At 52.7% G+C, this 18327-nt stretch overlaps 1 protein-coding gene across 2 annotated transcripts in view; it reads right to left on the reverse strand.

The window, feature by feature from the left end:
- LOC120641723 (protein FORGETTER 1-like) overlaps positions 1–17421 on the reverse strand; it is a 37921-nt gene extending 20500 nt beyond the window's left edge. The window contains exons 1-14 of one of the 2 annotated variants that reach the window (XR_005662372.1): positions 16758–17421; positions 16117–16182; positions 15813–15986; positions 15602–15732; positions 15410–15486; positions 14884–15065; positions 14704–14781; positions 13513–13645; positions 12811–12871; positions 12533–12614; positions 6595–6723; positions 6246–6389; positions 6023–6125; positions 5572–5697 (exon numbers count right to left, since the gene is read on the reverse strand). Coding sequence is in view for 1 of the 2 variants with exons in the window: in XM_039917941.1 (XP_039773875.1) it covers positions 5572–5697; positions 6023–6125; positions 6246–6389; positions 6595–6723; positions 12533–12614; positions 12811–12871; positions 13513–13645; positions 14704–14781; positions 14884–15065; positions 15410–15486; positions 15602–15732; positions 15813–15986; positions 16117–16182; positions 16758–17321 (2050 nt within the window). In the remaining variant the exon portion in view is untranslated. The remainder of the gene's footprint in view (positions 1–5571; positions 5698–6022; positions 6126–6245; positions 6390–6594; positions 6724–12532; positions 12615–12810; positions 12872–13512; positions 13646–14703; positions 14782–14883; positions 15066–15409; positions 15487–15601; positions 15733–15812; positions 15987–16116; positions 16183–16757) is intronic. The other variant, XM_039917941.1, reaches the window with a different exon arrangement.
- Between the last annotated feature and the right edge of the window lie 906 nt (positions 17422–18327).

Genomic DNA, 18327 nt, shown 5'->3' on the forward strand with positions numbered 1-18327 from the left:
TCCTCGGCAGCAAGGGAGAGGCTGCGGACGCCATCAGGCGTGCTCAGGCTGCTGCGGAGGCGGAGAGCGGCCGCAAGTTGCGCGTGCTGCGCACCGACAACGGCGGCGAGTTCACGGCGGCCGAGTTCGCGGCGTACTGCGTGGATGAGGGCATCCAGCGCCACTACTCTGCGCCGTACAGCCCGCAGCAGAACGGCGTCGTCGAGCGGCGCAACCAGACGGTTGTGGGGATGGCCCGGGCCCTCCTCAAGCAGAGGGGGATGCCGGCTGTCTTCTGGGGAGAGGCGGTGGTGACGGCCGTCTACATCCTCAACCGCTCGCCCACCAAGGCACTCGACGGCATGACGCCGTATGAGGCTTGGCATGGGCGCAAGCCGGCGGTCTCCCACCTGCGGGTCTTCGGCTGCCTCGCGTTCGCCAAGGAGCTTGGCCACATCGGCAAGCTCGACGACAGGAGCACTCCGGGAGTGTTCATCGGCTACGCGGCGGGTTCGAAGGCCTACCGCATTCTCGACCCGGAGACACAGCGTGTGCGCACGGCGCGCGACGTTGTGTTCGACGAAGGGCGAGGATGGGCGTGGGACAAGGCGGTGGACGACGGCTCGGCTCCGACATACGACGACTTCACCGTCGAGTACGTCCACTTCGAGGGAGCTGGGGGAGTAGGCAGCTCTTCTTCGCCGAGCGTGCCTACCCCGGTCCCCGAGCCTCCACCGACTCCGGCGCCCGCCACACCGGCGGCACCACGCCCTTCCGCTACGACTCCGGCTGCGCCGAGTTCCTCGGCTGCACCACCACAGCCGGCGACGCCGCGCACTCCAGTACCGATAGCTACTCCTCCGGGCCCGTCTACTTCGACACCTGCTCGTGCTGAGCACAGTCCGGTGGAGTTCGCTACTCCGCTCTCTCACGACGAGGAGCGCGTCGACGCGTACCATGACGGCGAGCCGTTGCGGTACCGTACGATGGAGGACCTTCTCGGTGACCAGCCGGTGCCGGGACTGGTGCCTCACGACCTGGAGGCGCAGTTGCACCTCGCGTGCAACGACGGCGAGCCTCGGTCTTTTGCAGAGGCCGAGGGACACGCGGCATGGCGTGCCGCGATGCAGTCGGAGATGGACGCGGTTGAGAAGAACCGCACTTGGGAGCTTGCTGATCTCCCTCGCGGTCACCGCGCGATCACCCTTAAGTGGGTGTTCAAGCTGAAGAGGGATGAGGCCGGCACCGTCGTCAAGCACAAGGCTCGCCTAGTGGCACGAGGTTTCGTGCAGCAGGAGGGAGTCGACTTCGACGATGCCTTCGCTCCCGTGGCACGGATGGAGTCCGTGCGACTCCTCCTTGCGCTAGCTGCCCAGGAGGGCTGGCGTGTCCATCACATGGACGTCAAGTCGGCGTTTCTCAACGGCGACTTGAAGGAGGAGGTCTACGTGCACCAGCCGCCGGGGTTTGCGATCCCCGGCAAGGAGGGTAAGGTGCTACGTCTGCGCAAGGCCCTCTATGGCTTGCGGCAGGCCCCGAGGGCGTGGAACGCCAAGCTGGACTCCACGCTCAAGGGGATGGGTTTCGAGCAAAGCCCGCACGAGGCGGCCATCTACCGGCGGGGCAAAGGAGGCAATGCCCTACTGGTGGGTGTCTACGTCGACGACTTGGTGATCACCGGCACCAAGGATGCGGAGGTGGCGGTGTTCAAGGAGGAGATGAAGGCCACCTTCCAGATGAGCGACTTGGGGCCTCTCTCCTTCTACCTGGGGATCGAGGTGCACCAGGACGACTCCGGGATCACACTCCGACAGACCGCCTACGCCAAGCGCGTCGTCGAGCTCGCTGGGCTCACCGACTGCAACCCAGCCCTCACTCCGATGGAGGAGAGGCTGAAGCTGAGCCGTGACAGCACGGCGGAGGAGGTGGACGCTACTCAGTACCGGCGTCTTGTGGGGAGCCTCCACTACCTCGCCCACACACGGCCGGACTTGGCGTTCTCCGTCGGCTACGTCAGTCGGTTCATGCAGCGACCGACGACGGAGCACCAACAGGCCGTGAAGAGGATCATCCGCTATGTTGCGGGGACTCTCGACCACGGTCTCCACTACCCGAGGTGCCCTGGGGCGGCACACTTCGTCGGCTACAGCGACAGCGACCACGCCGGCGACATCGACACCAGCAAGAGTACGAGCGGGATCCTCTTCTTCCTCGGCGAGTGCCTCGTTAGCTGGCAGTCGGTCAAGCAACAGGTGGTGGCCTTGTCCAGCTGCGAGGCCGAGTACATAGCGGCCTCCACCGCGTCGACTCAGGCGCTCTGGCTCGCTCGACTGCTTAGTGATCTACTCGGCAGAGACACTGGAGCAGTGGAGCTCAGGGTGGACAGCAAGTCCGCTCTGGCCTTGGCGAAGAACCCCGTTTTCCACGAACGGAGCAAGCACATCCGGGTGAGGTATCACTTCATCCGAGGCTGCTTGGAGGAAGGGAGCATCAAGGCGAGCTACATCAACACCAAGGATCAGCTTGCGGATCTGCTCACCAAGCCCCTTGGGAGGATCAAGTTCCTTGAGCTTTGCTCCAGGACCGGGATGGTCCAACTTTCCCACAAGACGACGCACAAGGCTTAGGGGGAGAATGAAGGGAATAAGTCTTGTACTCTTGGTCTTTGTGGGGCTGCAGCATCTCCTTTTTGCTGCAGCATGCAGTGGGTTTGTGCTGCCCCTAGAGGACAGCATCTTGGACTGTTTTTTAGTTTGCTAGGACAGCTGCAGTTAGTAGGACAGCAGCAGTTAGCATCTACTTTTCTAGGACAGCAGGAGCATCTTAGACTAGGCAGTTAGCAGCTCCTTGGCTGGCTGTATATATGTGTGGCCACCCCTCCCGTTGGAAGGCATGGCATTGTGAGTGTGAATGAAGAAAACCCAGAAAACTTCCCCAACTTGAGTGTCATCCTCTCAGCTCAATGAGAGTGAAAATTGAGCTGCTAACACTCCCTCGCTGCATGAGCGAGAGCTCATCGGCCTCGTGCAGGCCGTTCGCCATTGGCGGCCATATTTGTTGGGCCGCAGCTTTCTCGTCAAGACGGACCACTACAGCCTCAAGTCCGGTGCGTCCAACACGGTGGCTGACGCTCTCGCGCCGGGACACGGATGAGGGCGAGGTGTTGGCGATCTCAGCGCCCCGCTTCGACTTCATTGGGCACCTTCGCCACGCCCAGGCTCTTGACCCAGCTCTGATCGCCATCCACGACGAGGTCCGCGCAGGCACGCGCGCCGCGCCATGGGCGGTGGTCGATGGCATGGTCACCTATGATGGGCGACTATACATCCCACCGTCCTCGCCACTACTCCAGGAGATCATGGTGGCTGTCCATGATGATGGGCACGAGGGCATCCACCGCACGCTTCATCGTCTCCACCGCAACTTTCACTTTCCCAATATGCGTCGTTTGGTGCAGGACTTTGTGCGGGCATGCCCTACTTGTCAGCGGTACAAGTCGGAGCACCTTTATCCGGCGGGACTGCTCTTGCCGCTTCCCATCCCTACGGCCGTTTGGGCGGACATCGGCCTCAACTTCGTGGAGGCACTGCCACGGGTGAACGGGAAGTCGGTCATCCTCTCCATTGTCGACCGCTTCAGCAAGTACTGCCACTTCATCCCCCTGGCGCACCCGTACACTGCTGAGACCGTGGCGCAGGCCTTCTTCGCCGACATTGTTCGTCTCTATGGCGTTCCACAGTCCATGGTGTCGGACCGCGATCCGGTGTTCACTTCGACGTTCTGGCGCGAGCTGATGCGACTCATGGGTACCAAGCTGCACATGTCCTCAGCCTTCCACCCGCAGTTTGATGGCCAGACGGAGGCCGCCAATCGCGTCATCATCATGTACCTCCGCTGCTTCACCGGAGATCATCCTAGACAGTGGCTGAGGTGGCTACCGTGGGCGGAGTACATCTTCAACACAGCATATCAGTCTTCGCTCCATGAGACGCCGTTCCGTGTGGTCTATGGGCGCGATCCACCGACCATCCGTACGTACGAGCCCGGCGAGACTCGTGTTGCTGCGGTGGCCCAGGACATGGAGGCTCGCGCGGCGTTCCTCGCCGACGTTCGCTACCATTTGGAGCAGGCGCAGGCTGTGCAGAAGCGCCACTACGACCGGCTTCATCGACCGGTCTCCTACAAGGTGGGCGATTGGGCTCTTCTTCGACTTCGCCAGCGTACCGCCGCCTCCCTCCCCAACACGACTACAGGCAAGCTCAAGCCTCGTTTCGTCGGGCCGTACCGCGTCGTCGAGGTCATCAACGATGTCGCCGTTCGCTTGGAGCTACCCCCGGCTGCTCGTCTCCATGATGTGTTCCACGTTGGTGTGCTCAAGAAATTTGTCGGCGCGCCTCCGGCTACACTGCCTGCGTTGCCCCCCATCCACCATGGTGCGGTGGTTCCAGAGCCTCTTCGGGTTGAGAGGGCTCGTTTGGCGCGCGGTGTTCGTCAGATCCTGGTGCATTGGCGTGGTGAGTTGCCTGAGTCGGCCACTTGGGAAGATCTCGACACGTTCCGTGCTATGTATCCGGCCTTTCAGCTCGAGGACGAGCTGGATCTCGAGGGGGGGAGAGATGTCATGTGGGGCCGCACGTACACTAGGCGCAGGAGGGCCAGGGACGTGCGCCGCGCAGAGGAACGCGCCCAAAGCGCGCAGGTTGAGCCGCCCAACGGTGGCTAGTTTGGAAAATAGGATCTGTTATCTATTTTGGTTCCTAGAATTGAGATCTTCTCCAGTCGGTTTTGGCCTACGGGCTTATATATTTGTAATCAAACTCTTGGAAGGTTTAAGGAATACATTATCAATCTACTACCTCTCTTCCTCCTCTGAACAAGCCGACGGCTGAGGGGGCAAAACCTCGCCGGCGACGACGGACCGTGGCTACGAACTCCGTAGCCGAGGGCCAGCTACCCTAGGTTCCGACGTCCTTGACAGTTACAGTGTATAGCATGCAGTAGGCACATTGAGAGAAGTGCCAGTTTTTCTCAGGGACTCATTTATTGCATGTCAAGTTTCGAATAGAGCACTGTACGACTATATTTGGCATTCCTGATTTGAATCATACTAAGTATGGCATGGAATATTCAAATGCCCCTAAGCTTACCGGACCTTCCCATGATCCCAAAAGTCATCTTTCTTTTTCAAACTCATTTTCAAGCATGCATCTTGACTGTTCTGTAATGGACGTATAGTGCACCCAAAGCCTATACCTGATTGGTGATCAAACCATACTGCACTGGCATACAGGGTAATTTCTGTTCTTTTTTCACCATATAAAGTTGTTAACTTTTCACCTCAATTATCTTTCCATACATTTTTACCTCATTATTTATCTTTTTGTTCATTTTTCATTGCATTTAAATCATGTCACATAACCATCAATTCATCCGCTTGTTACTTTCTCTTTCTTTGGGATATTTTCTTCTAGTTACTACATTTTTTTTTCAATATATCTACTCTAAGAATAAGCTGATATACTGTGAAAGTAACATGCTTGCTACATGGTTAAAAACACGAAACTATAACCATGTCATTACCAGGAAACTTACATGGAGAATAATCATCGGTGTCGTCATCGCTCACATCTACCATTTTCGCTACTTTCCTTACTCGCCCTTTAAATGATACATCCAGTGCTGAATGGCGCTTCCGCTGAATCTCTGTGACTTCTTCACCTAAAAGAGCAGGCAGCAGGAAATATCACAAGAATTGAGAAACCAACATGCAGAAATTTAATATTAATAACTAGGCACCATGAAAATATAAATACCCATTTCCCCAGATGTTAAGCCCTATTGGCTAGATGAGGAACGGCCAAACCCCAGAGCATAGCTTTGCTATTATGGAAGTGGAATATATGACACAACAGAAGAAAAGACCATTAATCATAAACTTGGATGTACCAGCACTTCCAAGTATTACACGGTATTTCCAACCAAGTTGGACCACAGGATGGTAAAAAGTGGGTACAATTAACATGCTGAAACAATCACAACAAACCTTGCTGAAAAGAATCAGGTTTTGGAGGCAAAGGGTAGTTTTCTTCTACAAGCTTTAAGAGAAGCTCCCGAGGACCAGAAACAAAATCTTCCATTTCAACTCCCTGATTCAAATTTCAAATAATCAAGCCTTTAGATTATTGGAGCATTAATCTAGTTTGCAAGGATCTGTGCTTGCTACAGAAGGACAGAAAGAATTTTTTTTGTAGGAAATGTGAACAGACATATTTGGTGACAGCTTCCTCAGTTCGAGCTTCTCCAGTGCTCTGAAGACCAATCACCACACATTTGTTCTCTGCCAAGGCCTCCTTAGCTAATCTCACAACAGCAGGTACCTTCGCAGACATGCATATGTGCCTGAAGAAACGCTGCAAAACATAATCCATCAGTTATGAAGCATAACAAATAGCGAGTATTAGCATGATAGGCAATTCTACCAGACTCAGTACACCATTATTAGAATTATTTACTAATTTCAGCTCTGTCAAAATAGGGGCCATACAATGTTTGGAAACTATGCCAAGGCAATAAAATTGCATAAAAGCTAGTTTTGAGAACAAAAGGAAGTAATACCTGATGGCTAGCCCAATACAGCCGCCATATTTGATTTGAACTGCCTTTCTCTTCAGCAATGAATTCACTAGCTGATAGGAGCTCAAGGCGCAGTTCAGCCCAAAATTCAGCCGCCTTTCTGTACATGTTCTGCATTACAAATGAAATTATAAAAAATATGAAACTGTATCAGGAGCTATATATGGATCCACAGCTTAGGAAAGCTAAATAAGCTAAAGTTGCACGTGGATGTAACTACAAAACAACAGCAAAGCCTTTTAATCCCAAGCAAGTTGCGGTAGGCTACGACAAAAATAAACAATGAATAGAATAAATATGTTATCATGCATTTGTGTTGGAGAGAATAATGACTTGTATTCCTCCAACCCTAGAAGGGTGGGTATATATAACACATATACATGGGCCTCTAGATGGGCCTCTATACACATGGGCTCAATATACTCCAACACCCCCCCCCCCCCCCCCCCGCAGTCTGAACTACCGGCGCAGCGGTGTTCAAGACTGGACAACAAGAAAGCTAACACCCCCCGCAGTCTGAACTACCGACACAGCGGTGTTCAAGACTGGACAAGAAGAGAGTACAAAGGGCAAATACCCCCCCCCCCCCCCCCCCCCGCAGCCACAACTAGCCACCGGCTACGTTGGGGCTGGATCGAAACTCCGAGAAGGTCGAGGAGGGCAGTCCCTTGGTGAAGATGTCAGCAAACTGGGAGGTAGTCGGGACATGGAGTACCCGAACATCGCCGATTGCGACTCTATCGCACATGAAGTGTAGGTCGATCTCCACGTGTTTCGTCCGCTGATGCTGGACGGGGTTGGTGGAGAGATACACGGCGCTGACGTTGTCGAAGTAGACGAGGGTGCTCTTGACGAGTGGGCTGTGGAGCTCCGCCAAGAGCTGTCGTAGTCAGGACGCCTCCGCCATGCCGTTAGCGACAGCCCGGTACTCCGCCTCGGCACTAGAGCGGGAGACAACCGGCTGCCGCTTGGACGACCAGGAGACCAGGTTGCCGCCCAGGAAGACGGCGTAGCCGAAAGTGGAGCGACGAGTGTCCGGGCAGCCAGCCCAATCAGCGTCGGTGTAGACCACCAGCTCAGCAGAGGACGAGAGGTGAAGCACCAGGCCGAGGTCCACAGTGCCACGGACGTACCGGAGGAGACGCTTCAGCGCAGCAAGGTGTGACTCCCGGGGATCATGCATATGGAGACAGACCTGCTGAACAGCGTAGGTGAGATCCGGCCTGGTGAAGGTGAGGTACTGCAAAGCGCCGGCCAGACTCCGGTAGGCAGTAGGATCAGCCACCGGATCACCCAGATCAGCAGACAGCTTCGCCTGAGTGTCGACAGGAGTGGAGCAGGGCTTGCAATCAGTCATCCCAGCCCGCTCCAGAATATCGAGTGCGTACTGCCGCTGGTGAAGGAGAAGACCAGACGGGCTTGGCTCAACAGTGACGCCCAAGAAGTGGTGGAGCTGACCCAGATCCTTCATAGCAAACTCCTGCTGCAGAGAGTAGATAACACTCTGAAGTAGCTGCTGACTGGAGGCTGTGAGCACAATATCATCGACATAGAACAGCAGATATGCAGTCTCATCCCCACGGCGGTAAATGAAGAGAAACGTGTCGGACTTGGCCTCGGTGAACCCCAATGTCAGCAAGAACGTGGCGAACCGAGTACCAAGCCCGAGGAGACTGCTTCAGACCATAGAGAGACTTGTTGAGCCGGCAGACCATATCCGGACGACTCGAGTCCACAAATCCCTCTGGCTGAGAGCAGTAGACAGTCTCTGAGAGAGTGCCGTGAAGAAACGTTTTCTTCACGTCCAGCTGGTGCACAGGCCAGGAGTGCGAGAGCGCAAGCGAGGGGACCGTGCGCACCGTAGCGGGCTTCACCACTAGGCTGAAAGTCTCGTCATAGTCCACACCAGGGCGCTGAGTGAACCCCCGGAGAACCCAGCGAGCCTTGTATCGCTCCAGTGTGCCATCAGCCCGACGCTTATGCGTCCAGATCCACTTGCCAGTCACCACATTGCAACCAGACGGACGCGGCACGAGGTCCCACGTCTGGTTGGCAAGAAGAGCCGCGTACTCCTCTTCCATCGCGCAACGCCAGTTAAAGATGGCAACGGGTCGGGTTCGGATCGGGTGGAGTCTCCGTGCACCCAAAACCGAAACCCGAAATCGAAACCTGAACCCGAACCCGAAACCGATTCGGGTGGAAATCCATCACCAAAACCAAACCCGCAGATACCCGAAACCCGCGGATAAATATACACATATTCACATGTATGAACAAGAGGCAACAAATAATAAATATTTTCATGAGTCAACTTTCAATAAATTTAATAGTCTAAGTAAACAAGTTATCATTAATATATTATAAACATGAGTTTTAATTCCAAATGATTTATTTCGGATATCCATTGGATATCCACGGGTGGAAACCAAAACCCGAAACCGAACCCGAAACCAAACCCAAACCCGAACCTGAAAACCGTGGGCGAAAAACCAACACCAAACCCGAAACCCGAAAAACCGAAACCCGCGGATACCCGCACCGAACCCGATCCACTGCCATCTCTAACGCCAGTGAGGATCTGCCAAGGCGTCGCGGACAGAGGAGGGTACCGGAAAGACCCGCGGCTCTCCCTCAGTGGCGGAGAGAGTCGCGGCCTGAGACGCCATCCGCCGAGTCACCATGGGATGAATATGCCGAGGATCCTGATGGATGACTGGCGGGTGGTACACCTCCGGCTCGGCTCGAGAGGGAGCCGGAGGAGGCGGCGGCGGCGACGGCTCCGGTGTAGGCGTCGCAGGAGCCTCCGGAGCAGGAGGCGGCGCCGGTGTCGACACCGACCGACGCCGGTACACCTGCACCGGCTGAGCGTACCGCTGCGGCGCCGGTACAACTGCACCGGCTGAGCGTACCGCGCAGGTGCAGCGCGAGGCACCGGGGCCGTGCATGGAGCAGCGGGAGACAGCGGGTCTGCGTGTGGCACGACCGGAGGTCCGGGGGCCGCGCCGCGCCCGAGGGCACCAAGGCCGCGCTCGGCGCAGCAGGGATCACCGGAAGCGGTGCCGGTGCGCCGGGAAAACCTGTAGGGAAAGGACAGACAGGTAACGGTGGCTGAACCACCGGGTCAGTCGGAAACAAAGACTCCAGCTCGGTGTCAGGAGAAGGTGTGGAGGAGGTGGAGTAGGGGAAATCCGACTCGTCAAAGACGACGTGTCGGGAGATCAGGACGCGGTGAGAGGTGAGGTCAAAGCATCGGTACCCCTTGTGGTCAGGGGAGTAACCCAGGAACACACAACGAGTCGAGCGGGGCGGCAGCTTGTGAGGAGCAGTGGCGGTGGTGTTAGGGTAATACGCACACCCGAAGACCCGAAGGTGGTCGTAGCGAGGAGGGGTACCGAAAAGAGCGTAGTGTGGAGTGGGAGCAGGAGAAGCAGTGGACGGAAGCCGGTTGAGCAGGTAGGTGGCGGTGTGGAGGCTCTCCGCCCAGAAGCGTGAGGGCAGAGAGGCCTGGATCAGAAGGGTGCGCACGACGTCGTTCGTCGTGCGAATCATCCGCTCAGCCTTGCCGTTCTGAGGAGAGGTATACGGACAAGACATACGCAGCTGAACACCCCGAGAAAGGAAGAAGGAACGGGAGGTGGAGTTATCGAACTCCCGCCCGTTGTCACACTGGACAGCCTTAACGGTGAGGCCGAACTGAGTGGACACCCAGGCAAAAAAGTGGAGGAGGGTGGGTAAGGTCTCAGACTCGGCGCGCAAAGGAAACGTCCAAGAGTAGTGCGAGAAGTCATCGACCACCACCAGATAGTACTTATAGCCAGAAAGGCTAAGTACAGGAGAGGTCCACAGGTCACAGTGAACAAAATCAAATGCACGTGTCGCATGCGAAGAAGAAAAAGGGAGCCGAACATGACGACCGAGCTGGCACGCATGGCAGAGGGGCTCAGCAGGAGCCCTAGTACCAGGAACATCGGTACTACGACTGAGCTGAGCCAGAACGTCGCGGCCAGGGTGACCAAGACGGCGGTGCCAGGTGGTGGAAGACGGCGTCGCGGCAAAAGCGGCAGGCCAAGACGGCCAGGGGGAAGAAGAAGGCGAGAGTGGTGCAGCGGAAGAAGGAAGGCGAAGGGTGTAAAGGGGCCCCCGTGCTGTCACACCGGAGTAGCGGACGCCGGGAGGCCGAATCCTTTACAGTGAGGCCAGAAGAATCAAACTCGATGGAACAAGAATTGTCAGCTGTAAACTGACGAATGGAAAGAAGGTTATGAACCATCTGAGTAGCAACAAGGACATTGGGAAAACGAAAGGAACCAGGAGCAGAACCCACGGCGGTGACAGGAAGGCAAGACCCGTCACCAACCATGATGGAAAAAGGACAAGAGGGGTGTGGGGGTCGGACAGAAGAGAGGATACCGGCATGTGGGGTGGTGTGGAAGGAGGCACCCGAGTTGGCGATCCACTCAGTGCTGACCGGCGGCGTCCGCCCCATGGCACTGAAGGACGGCGCCAGTGCGGCCTGGTCCCACCCCCAGGCCAGGTCGGATGCTGGCTGGGTGGAGCGGGTGAGGTCCAGAACGGCGCCGGCTGGGGCTGACGACGAGCCCCCACCCCCCGACCCTGAACCGGCCACATCGGGATGCACCCTGGCCATGAGGCGCTGAAGGATGGCCAGGGCATGCCTCCAGGGCAAGGAGCAGGAGTGGGAGGAGTGCCCCGAGCACCACCACCAGGAGCCAGAGTCGGGTGGATCCCCGAGGCCCCGGGGAAGGTGGATCCGGCGGCCGGTGCGGCGGCGGCGCCCTGGAACAGCGACGCGCCGGGGGCGGCGGCCAGCGCGGCGCGCGCGGCGGCGAGGGAGGCGGCGGCCGGCGCGGCGGGCGCGACGGCGGCCTGCGCGGCGTGCGCGGCCTCAGCAGCCTGCTCGATGGCAGGAAGCGCGTCGAGCTCGCGTCGCAGGGCACGCCAGGCCGCAACGGCAGGGGCCATAGCAATCGCAGGGCAGGAGCCTTGAAGTTCGCGGGCAGCAGCGGCTGCAGCAGGGGCTGCGGCGGGTGCTCCTCCTGCGCGGCGCCCAGGATACCAGCCGCCACGAAGGGGTCCCCGACGGCCTCCACGGCGGCTGCATGCTGGGGCTGCGGCGTCCACTGCGCGGCGAGAGATCCAGGGCCGGTGGAGGCTGCAGCGACTGCATCCGCGCCGGCCGCGCCCGCGGCGGGGGCGGCGGCGGCAGCTACGGCGGCGGCGGCCCCGGCCGACGGAGCAACGCGCCATGCGGCGGCGGCGGCAGCAGATCCAGCGTCCAGCAGAGCAGAGGACGCGGCGCCGGCGGCTGGAAAGAAGGTCAACGCGGCGGCGTCGGGGGCAGAGGAGGACGCGGCAGTCGGGATCCACGCTGCAGAGGAGGAGGAGGGGGAAGGGAGGGGCAGCGGCGGCGGCTGCCATGGGAGGAGAAAATACCTAAGCAAATGATACCATGTTGGAGAGAATAATGGCTTATATTCCTCCAACCCTAGAAGGGTGGGTATATATAATACCTATACATGGGCCTCTAGATGGGCCTCTATACACATGGGCTCAATATACTCCAACAATTTGCACAGGATAGAGGAGTTTGGTGGTCTTCAAACGGGTAGGCGCACTATATGTAAACATAAAATAAACTTTTTCCCCAGCTCTTAACTTCTGTACATAGACGTTTCCTTTTATAAAATTTGCTGTAAAGAAAATTAATAGGAAGAGCTCAGGGGTTGACTGGTTGCCCTTTACGAAAAATCACTCATAGAACAGAAGAAAACATTGATATGGTTAAAAAAAAGAGGCAAAGTCGGTAAAGCATAAAGCAGAGAACAATTGGAGGAGAACATGATTAAACAAAGTAAAATTTCAAATGCAGAAAGCTTGTCATTGTCATATCTCATTTTACCATCATTCTTTCCTCAAGCGGAGCCTCCACGATATCAAAATCAGCCCCCTTATAACTTAGAGTACGGCATACATACATACCCCTGCAACAATTTAATGAAAGCAGCACTCAATAAGCCGCAATGATAAATCAAATGCACCATCCACTACTTAAGACAGAAGAGGCTGGATGAAAACTAATCAGCTCTCATTTACAGAAAGCATGATTGGGACATGGTACCCATTACATATGGAATCTTCATGCACATAGCAACGGAAATTTGGCGGAAGAAATGCTACCTAGCTTTCATGTCCATGGCAACAAGTTCAAGGGCTCCCACCCCACCTTTCTCAAGAGCACCTGAAAAAGTTTCCATAAATGTGAGCAAGCACATTTGGTAGGTTAATACTGGAATTTACAGGGCATACAAAACTAATTCAGGGCATGTGATTCTTGAAGTACAAAGACTAGCACAATCATAAATAAATCATGAAATAATAAGTGACTATCATAACAACCAAACCAAAAATCCAGCACTATAACCACTTCTTAGATGATAATTCAGATTAACTATCAATGCATTTGAGTTACCAAGAGCAGCAGCAAACCAACGTTGTCCCTACAGTTCTGCTCGTATGATATGTTTCAGTGATCCATACAGGGTTTGCTCGTGTGATCAGAGGATCCTTGTACAGTTTCTTTTCTTTATATACATACACCACCACAGTGGGGCTTCCCCCGCTGTATAGCTTTCAAAAAAATACAGGGTTTGCTCATTCAAACAGAGCCATCCTTTACTTATCACACTGCCACGCTGTAAATGATGAAATTCATATACAAGTCTAATGTGGCCATAATTTAGTGTCCATTAATGGTTCTTAGCACCACCAGTATGTTTGCTGCCAGCATGGATGCATCAATTACTTATTTAGTGCAAGTTAAAATGTAAAAGAAACACAAACAAAAGGAAGGGTTCACTAAAAAAGGATGAAGCAGCTAACCTAAAAATTGCGGAAAATTATCAAACGATGTTCCTTCACCCCAAAGTCCAAGTCGAACCATATAGCCCAAATTTCGAGGTTCTGATGCACCAGTTGCTGAGCAGTAAACAACCCGAGCCTCAGGTAACTTTTCCTGTGATGTTTAGTCATGTTACAATAATAGTCCAACCAAGTGTGTTGAACTTACAAATATATCATGTGACCTTTCATAGATTAGTTCAATGAAACATTTTTTTACAGCAGGCAAAAGAAGGAAAAGAAGAAATTATAAAATTGTAACATTTCTTGTAATGAGACGAAGCTTGAATTTTAAATAGCTACTAAATCTACATTGGTCCATGTATAAGGAAGCTTAAGTTGTGAAACTGAGAATCTAGGTTTTCCTTAACTCTCTGACAAGAAAGAGAAGAAGGCCCAAGCTCAAAGTTGGATCGACTATTTCATTCTGTGCCAAAAGTTAATGTGTGGCCAGTCCTCCGTGAAACCCAAAAGAAAAGGTCCATAGATGGATATTCTATTAAAGAACACCCTTTAAACAAAAGGGTTGCTACCTTGACTATTACTACATCCGCATTTATGGTATGTTTTACTCATGTTGGTGTGATGCACATCCAGGACCATTGAAAATTTATGCCCAAAGTATTGAAACAATAGCTTGGTACGCATATTTTAAATCGTCAAGCTTTGTACAGAGCACAGCAGTTTGCAATGCTGATTACATCATCAGCGTGCATGTATCTGATGATTCAGTTAAACGATAACCCAAGTTCCAAAAATACAAGGACAACTAATAAAAAATCTTGTCTAGTTCTGAAAAATCTTACCAAACATATCTGCACTAGCGCACCTAATAGTTGATCAAAAATGTATTTTCTCATACTGTGGAAACCCCCCAACTTTACATGCAGTGATACATTACGAAAACATGAGCATTTATGTTGACATCAGTTTAGTCTCTGGAATTTGACGGAAAGAATCAGATATGGCATCTCCTTGAATGTAACCCTATTTAAGAGTGCATGATTCTTATAAGAATGATTCACTCAATATCATCACAAGCACTTTCACAGTATTAAGCATAGTTTATCTGGTATGTCACAATAACTCACTAAATTGGAAATATAAAGATGAAAGGTTTCCTTCCCAGCAAGATTACGATAAGGTCAAGCATTTATGGTATGTTTTACACACCTGAATCTCAAGAACTGCTTTACCAGTGCGTGTGGGTTGGCTCCCTGCATCAGGAATCAGATTTTTGGCCTTGTGGCACTGCAAGAGACATTGTTTCAGCATACACCGCATTATTTAGGTATACAGATCTAGCTAAATGCATATTTACCAAATGAATATAACTGAAATCGAATACATAACCTCATCAAACACTAAGAGACCGTCAAACTCGTGGCCACACCATTGAACCAATTGCTGTAAACGGGAGCGGCCTTTCTCAGACGATGCTATTAAGCTGCTATAAGTTACAAAGATTACCCCATTCTTAATCCCAATGGCCTTCGAATCTAGCTTCGAATACGGTAACTTATTTAAAGGGTGCACTGCATAATACAAATACAATATCAGTTGCCAATATCAACCATATACGTAGATAAATCAATCTGCTACAGCTAGAAGGCAAGTTCTTCTCATAATTGAATATGTTGTGTCCATCCTTTCATGGTGCGAAAATTCATCAAGGACTTCCCAACTCCCAGAAATAATATTTTTTTAAAAAAAAGGTGTCTTAGGACACCACTGCTTATTCAGGCTTTCGTTATCCAATAACTTTATTTCCTGATCACTGTGTTCACACTAATTCAAGCATTTCCAAATATTGTATGGAAATCGCTTTCTGTTGAAGGTGCAATATCAATCACATTGCAAAGGTGAAAAGGCCTCACACCTTGGACACACTTTGCACCAACATCATCTAAATCTCTTCGAGCATCATACTTCAGGTCAGAACCAACAGACACCCACCTGGAAATTGCAACCAACAGCTAAAATCAAGCAATGAAGAAACAGGAATAACTATAAGAAGTTGATGGAAATTCATCAGAATTAACTGATGAATGTGATTTTTGTGAAGCCTTACACTGCCTTATGTCTTCCCTGCTGCCAATTTTCCCAGATTAATCCAGCAATTGTTCGACCCTTACCAACACCAGCCCCATCACCAATGAAAAAACCTGCTCTATCACCAGTAGGGAGATGATGAAGATGCCGCTGTCATACAACAACACAAATATTTACAAGAGGTGTGACATATAAAAACTTCACAGAATAATCATAGGATGATAACCGACCTGACAAGCATAAACTATTGTTTCGATCTGCAAACAAGACAATGCCTTCGTCTCATCCAATTCATCCATGATATTCAATTTGTAAGTCGGTTCAGGAGGTTGTACAGCTGATAAAGAAGAAGTTTCTACAACTGGATCTGGATGAGACAGACCGAGTGATAGCTTGGGAGGCCTCTGGACATAAGTGTAGGCATAGCAAATTCACAATCAATTGGATAAAAGATTAATGTTGGTATCTATAAGCATTAGAAAGTAAATCTTCAAGTCCATATGCAGGATCAAAGTCAATGGAAAGAGTACTTACATAGTCAGTAAAAGTTTCTCCAACTGTGCCACCTTCATCTTCTTCGCGCTCAACGTCAATAGCAACCTGATTGATAAAGTCCCAGTAAGTTCAAGTCTGCAAGCCTCTTAGTATGACATATGAGGCAACCATTGGACCCTGAAGCACTAGTATGATAAAACATACAAAACAAACTGAACATTTATGATAAAATGCTATTGAAACTGTACAGATTTGCAACAGCATATACATCCTTCAACTAAGAGTATACAACAAAAAACAAACATGCAAAGCTACATAGAGAAAATCTGAAGGCTGTAATATGAACCGTGCTAACTTGCCCCATTAATTCAAAAAAAATGAAAGTAATTATTGATTAGCCAATTCAGCTACTGCAAATAAAAGCACATGCCCCAACAAATGGAGCACCATCACGCTGAAGGAAAGAAGCAGTGCACAATTCAGACATCTGTTATCTATGTCTGCCACTACAAATTGATAGAACATGCAATTCTGTGCAAAATGTATATCAATGGAACTCTGATTCAGTATAGAATTGATGTATCATATAGAGAAGCATAATGCCACTTCATATCCCGACCAATTTCGATTGTCCTGTCGATTGCTACACAAGGTACTGACACGGTTACAAAGCAACATACCTCATTGATCTCCTCAGGCTCAGCAGCAGGCAGCACCATAGGAATCGTTGCGCCAGGCACCAGTTGCAGAGGCTGCGCAACGCCAGGCGGCAATATTTGGAGGAACGGCGCCGGAGGCGCCTGCGTCGTTGGCCCCGAGGCTGGGGCGAGGCCCGATGGCGGGGCGCTGTTGGAGGAGGCAAGGAAGTTCTGGAGCTTGGCATGGTCCACGGCGAGGTCGACGCCGCACAGCGGGCAGCGGAAGCGGGCGAGGCCGTGGGGCACGTTGAGGACGGCCTGGCAGTGCGCGCACGGGAGCTGGATCTTCGTGGGGTCCACACCCTGAGCCGGCGGTGCGCCCCTCCGGGGCTGCGTACGAGGAGGGAGAGAAGGCTTCGCGGGGGATTTGGGAGGAGGCGACGAGGTGGACTTGGGCATGAGCTGCGGCGGGAGGCGCTGCTCCATGCGGCACTTGGGGCAGATGAACTCGATCATGCCCGGGCCGACCGCGAGGACGTCGCGGCATCCGGCGCAGCGCACCTGTACTGGCGCGGCGGCCGGGGATGGGGACGAGCCGCCGGCCATCGGCGGCGACCGCTCCGCGAGGGTTTCGGGGCAGGGGAGTGGGGTGTCTGGTCTCGGTCTCCTTCCTCGCTCGAGAAGAGCAGGGGAGAAACCGAAACGGCGTAGCCAGTGGGTTGGTTGGTTTGGGCCAGTATTTGAAGATTTCGAGGCCGGTTGGGTGCCAAATGGAAATCAAAGACTCCAAGAAAAAATATATGCTCTGTCAGACTGTCACTAAGGTGTGGACAAATTTCGAATAGCCCACAAACTGGCCTGGCCCAAGCTCACCTATCCATCCCTCTCCGCTCGGATCCTCCGCATAGGCTGCTGCTGTAGAGGAGCGACGACCGCCGTGCTGTCCAGCTTGGCCACCCCGTCAGGCCCAGGGAACACTGACCGCGGAAGCAAAGTTCGGCGCTGAGGGGAGAGCCTGGTCCTGATTAAATCGATTGTCCAAGCTCTTCCTTTGTACTGCATGGGGGTGTTTAAATTGAGTTCTGGTCTGTGTGAAGAGCTCACGCGCAAAATCCGACGCTACTGGTGGCTGGTGGGGAGCTGAAAATGGTGTTCACAAGACTCATTGGTGTGCACGGGAGAAACTTTATCAAGTCCAAATGCCATGGTGGTATGGGTTTCCGTGATTTGCGCATTTTTAATCAGGCTTTGTTGGCTCGGCGGGCATGGAGACTTTTGTAATTTCCGGACAGCTTGGCTGCTCGTATCCTGAAGGCAAGGTACTATCCTAATGGCCACCTAATTGACGCAGTTTTTTTTTTTGGAATACCTCGTCAACCACCGTGTTCAGCAGGCTGGAGCTGGAATGATGTGAGAGAAAAATACTGTTATCTGGCTGGTGGCTGGAGCTGGAGTAATGTGAGAGAGAAATACTGTAGGGGCTAGAGGCTGGAGACTAGCCGAACGCAGTGAACGTGGAGAGCTGTAGAATATGGTCTTGAATTATTGAAAAGGGGAATTATCTGCCGTGTGAGGAACGGTTCCAGCATTCATATCTGGTGTGATCAATGGA

This window comes from Panicum virgatum, chromosome 7K (assembly GCF_016808335.1).
Source record: "Panicum virgatum strain AP13 chromosome 7K, P.virgatum_v5, whole genome shotgun sequence".
Classification (NCBI taxonomy): Eukaryota; Viridiplantae; Streptophyta; class Magnoliopsida; order Poales; family Poaceae; genus Panicum; species Panicum virgatum.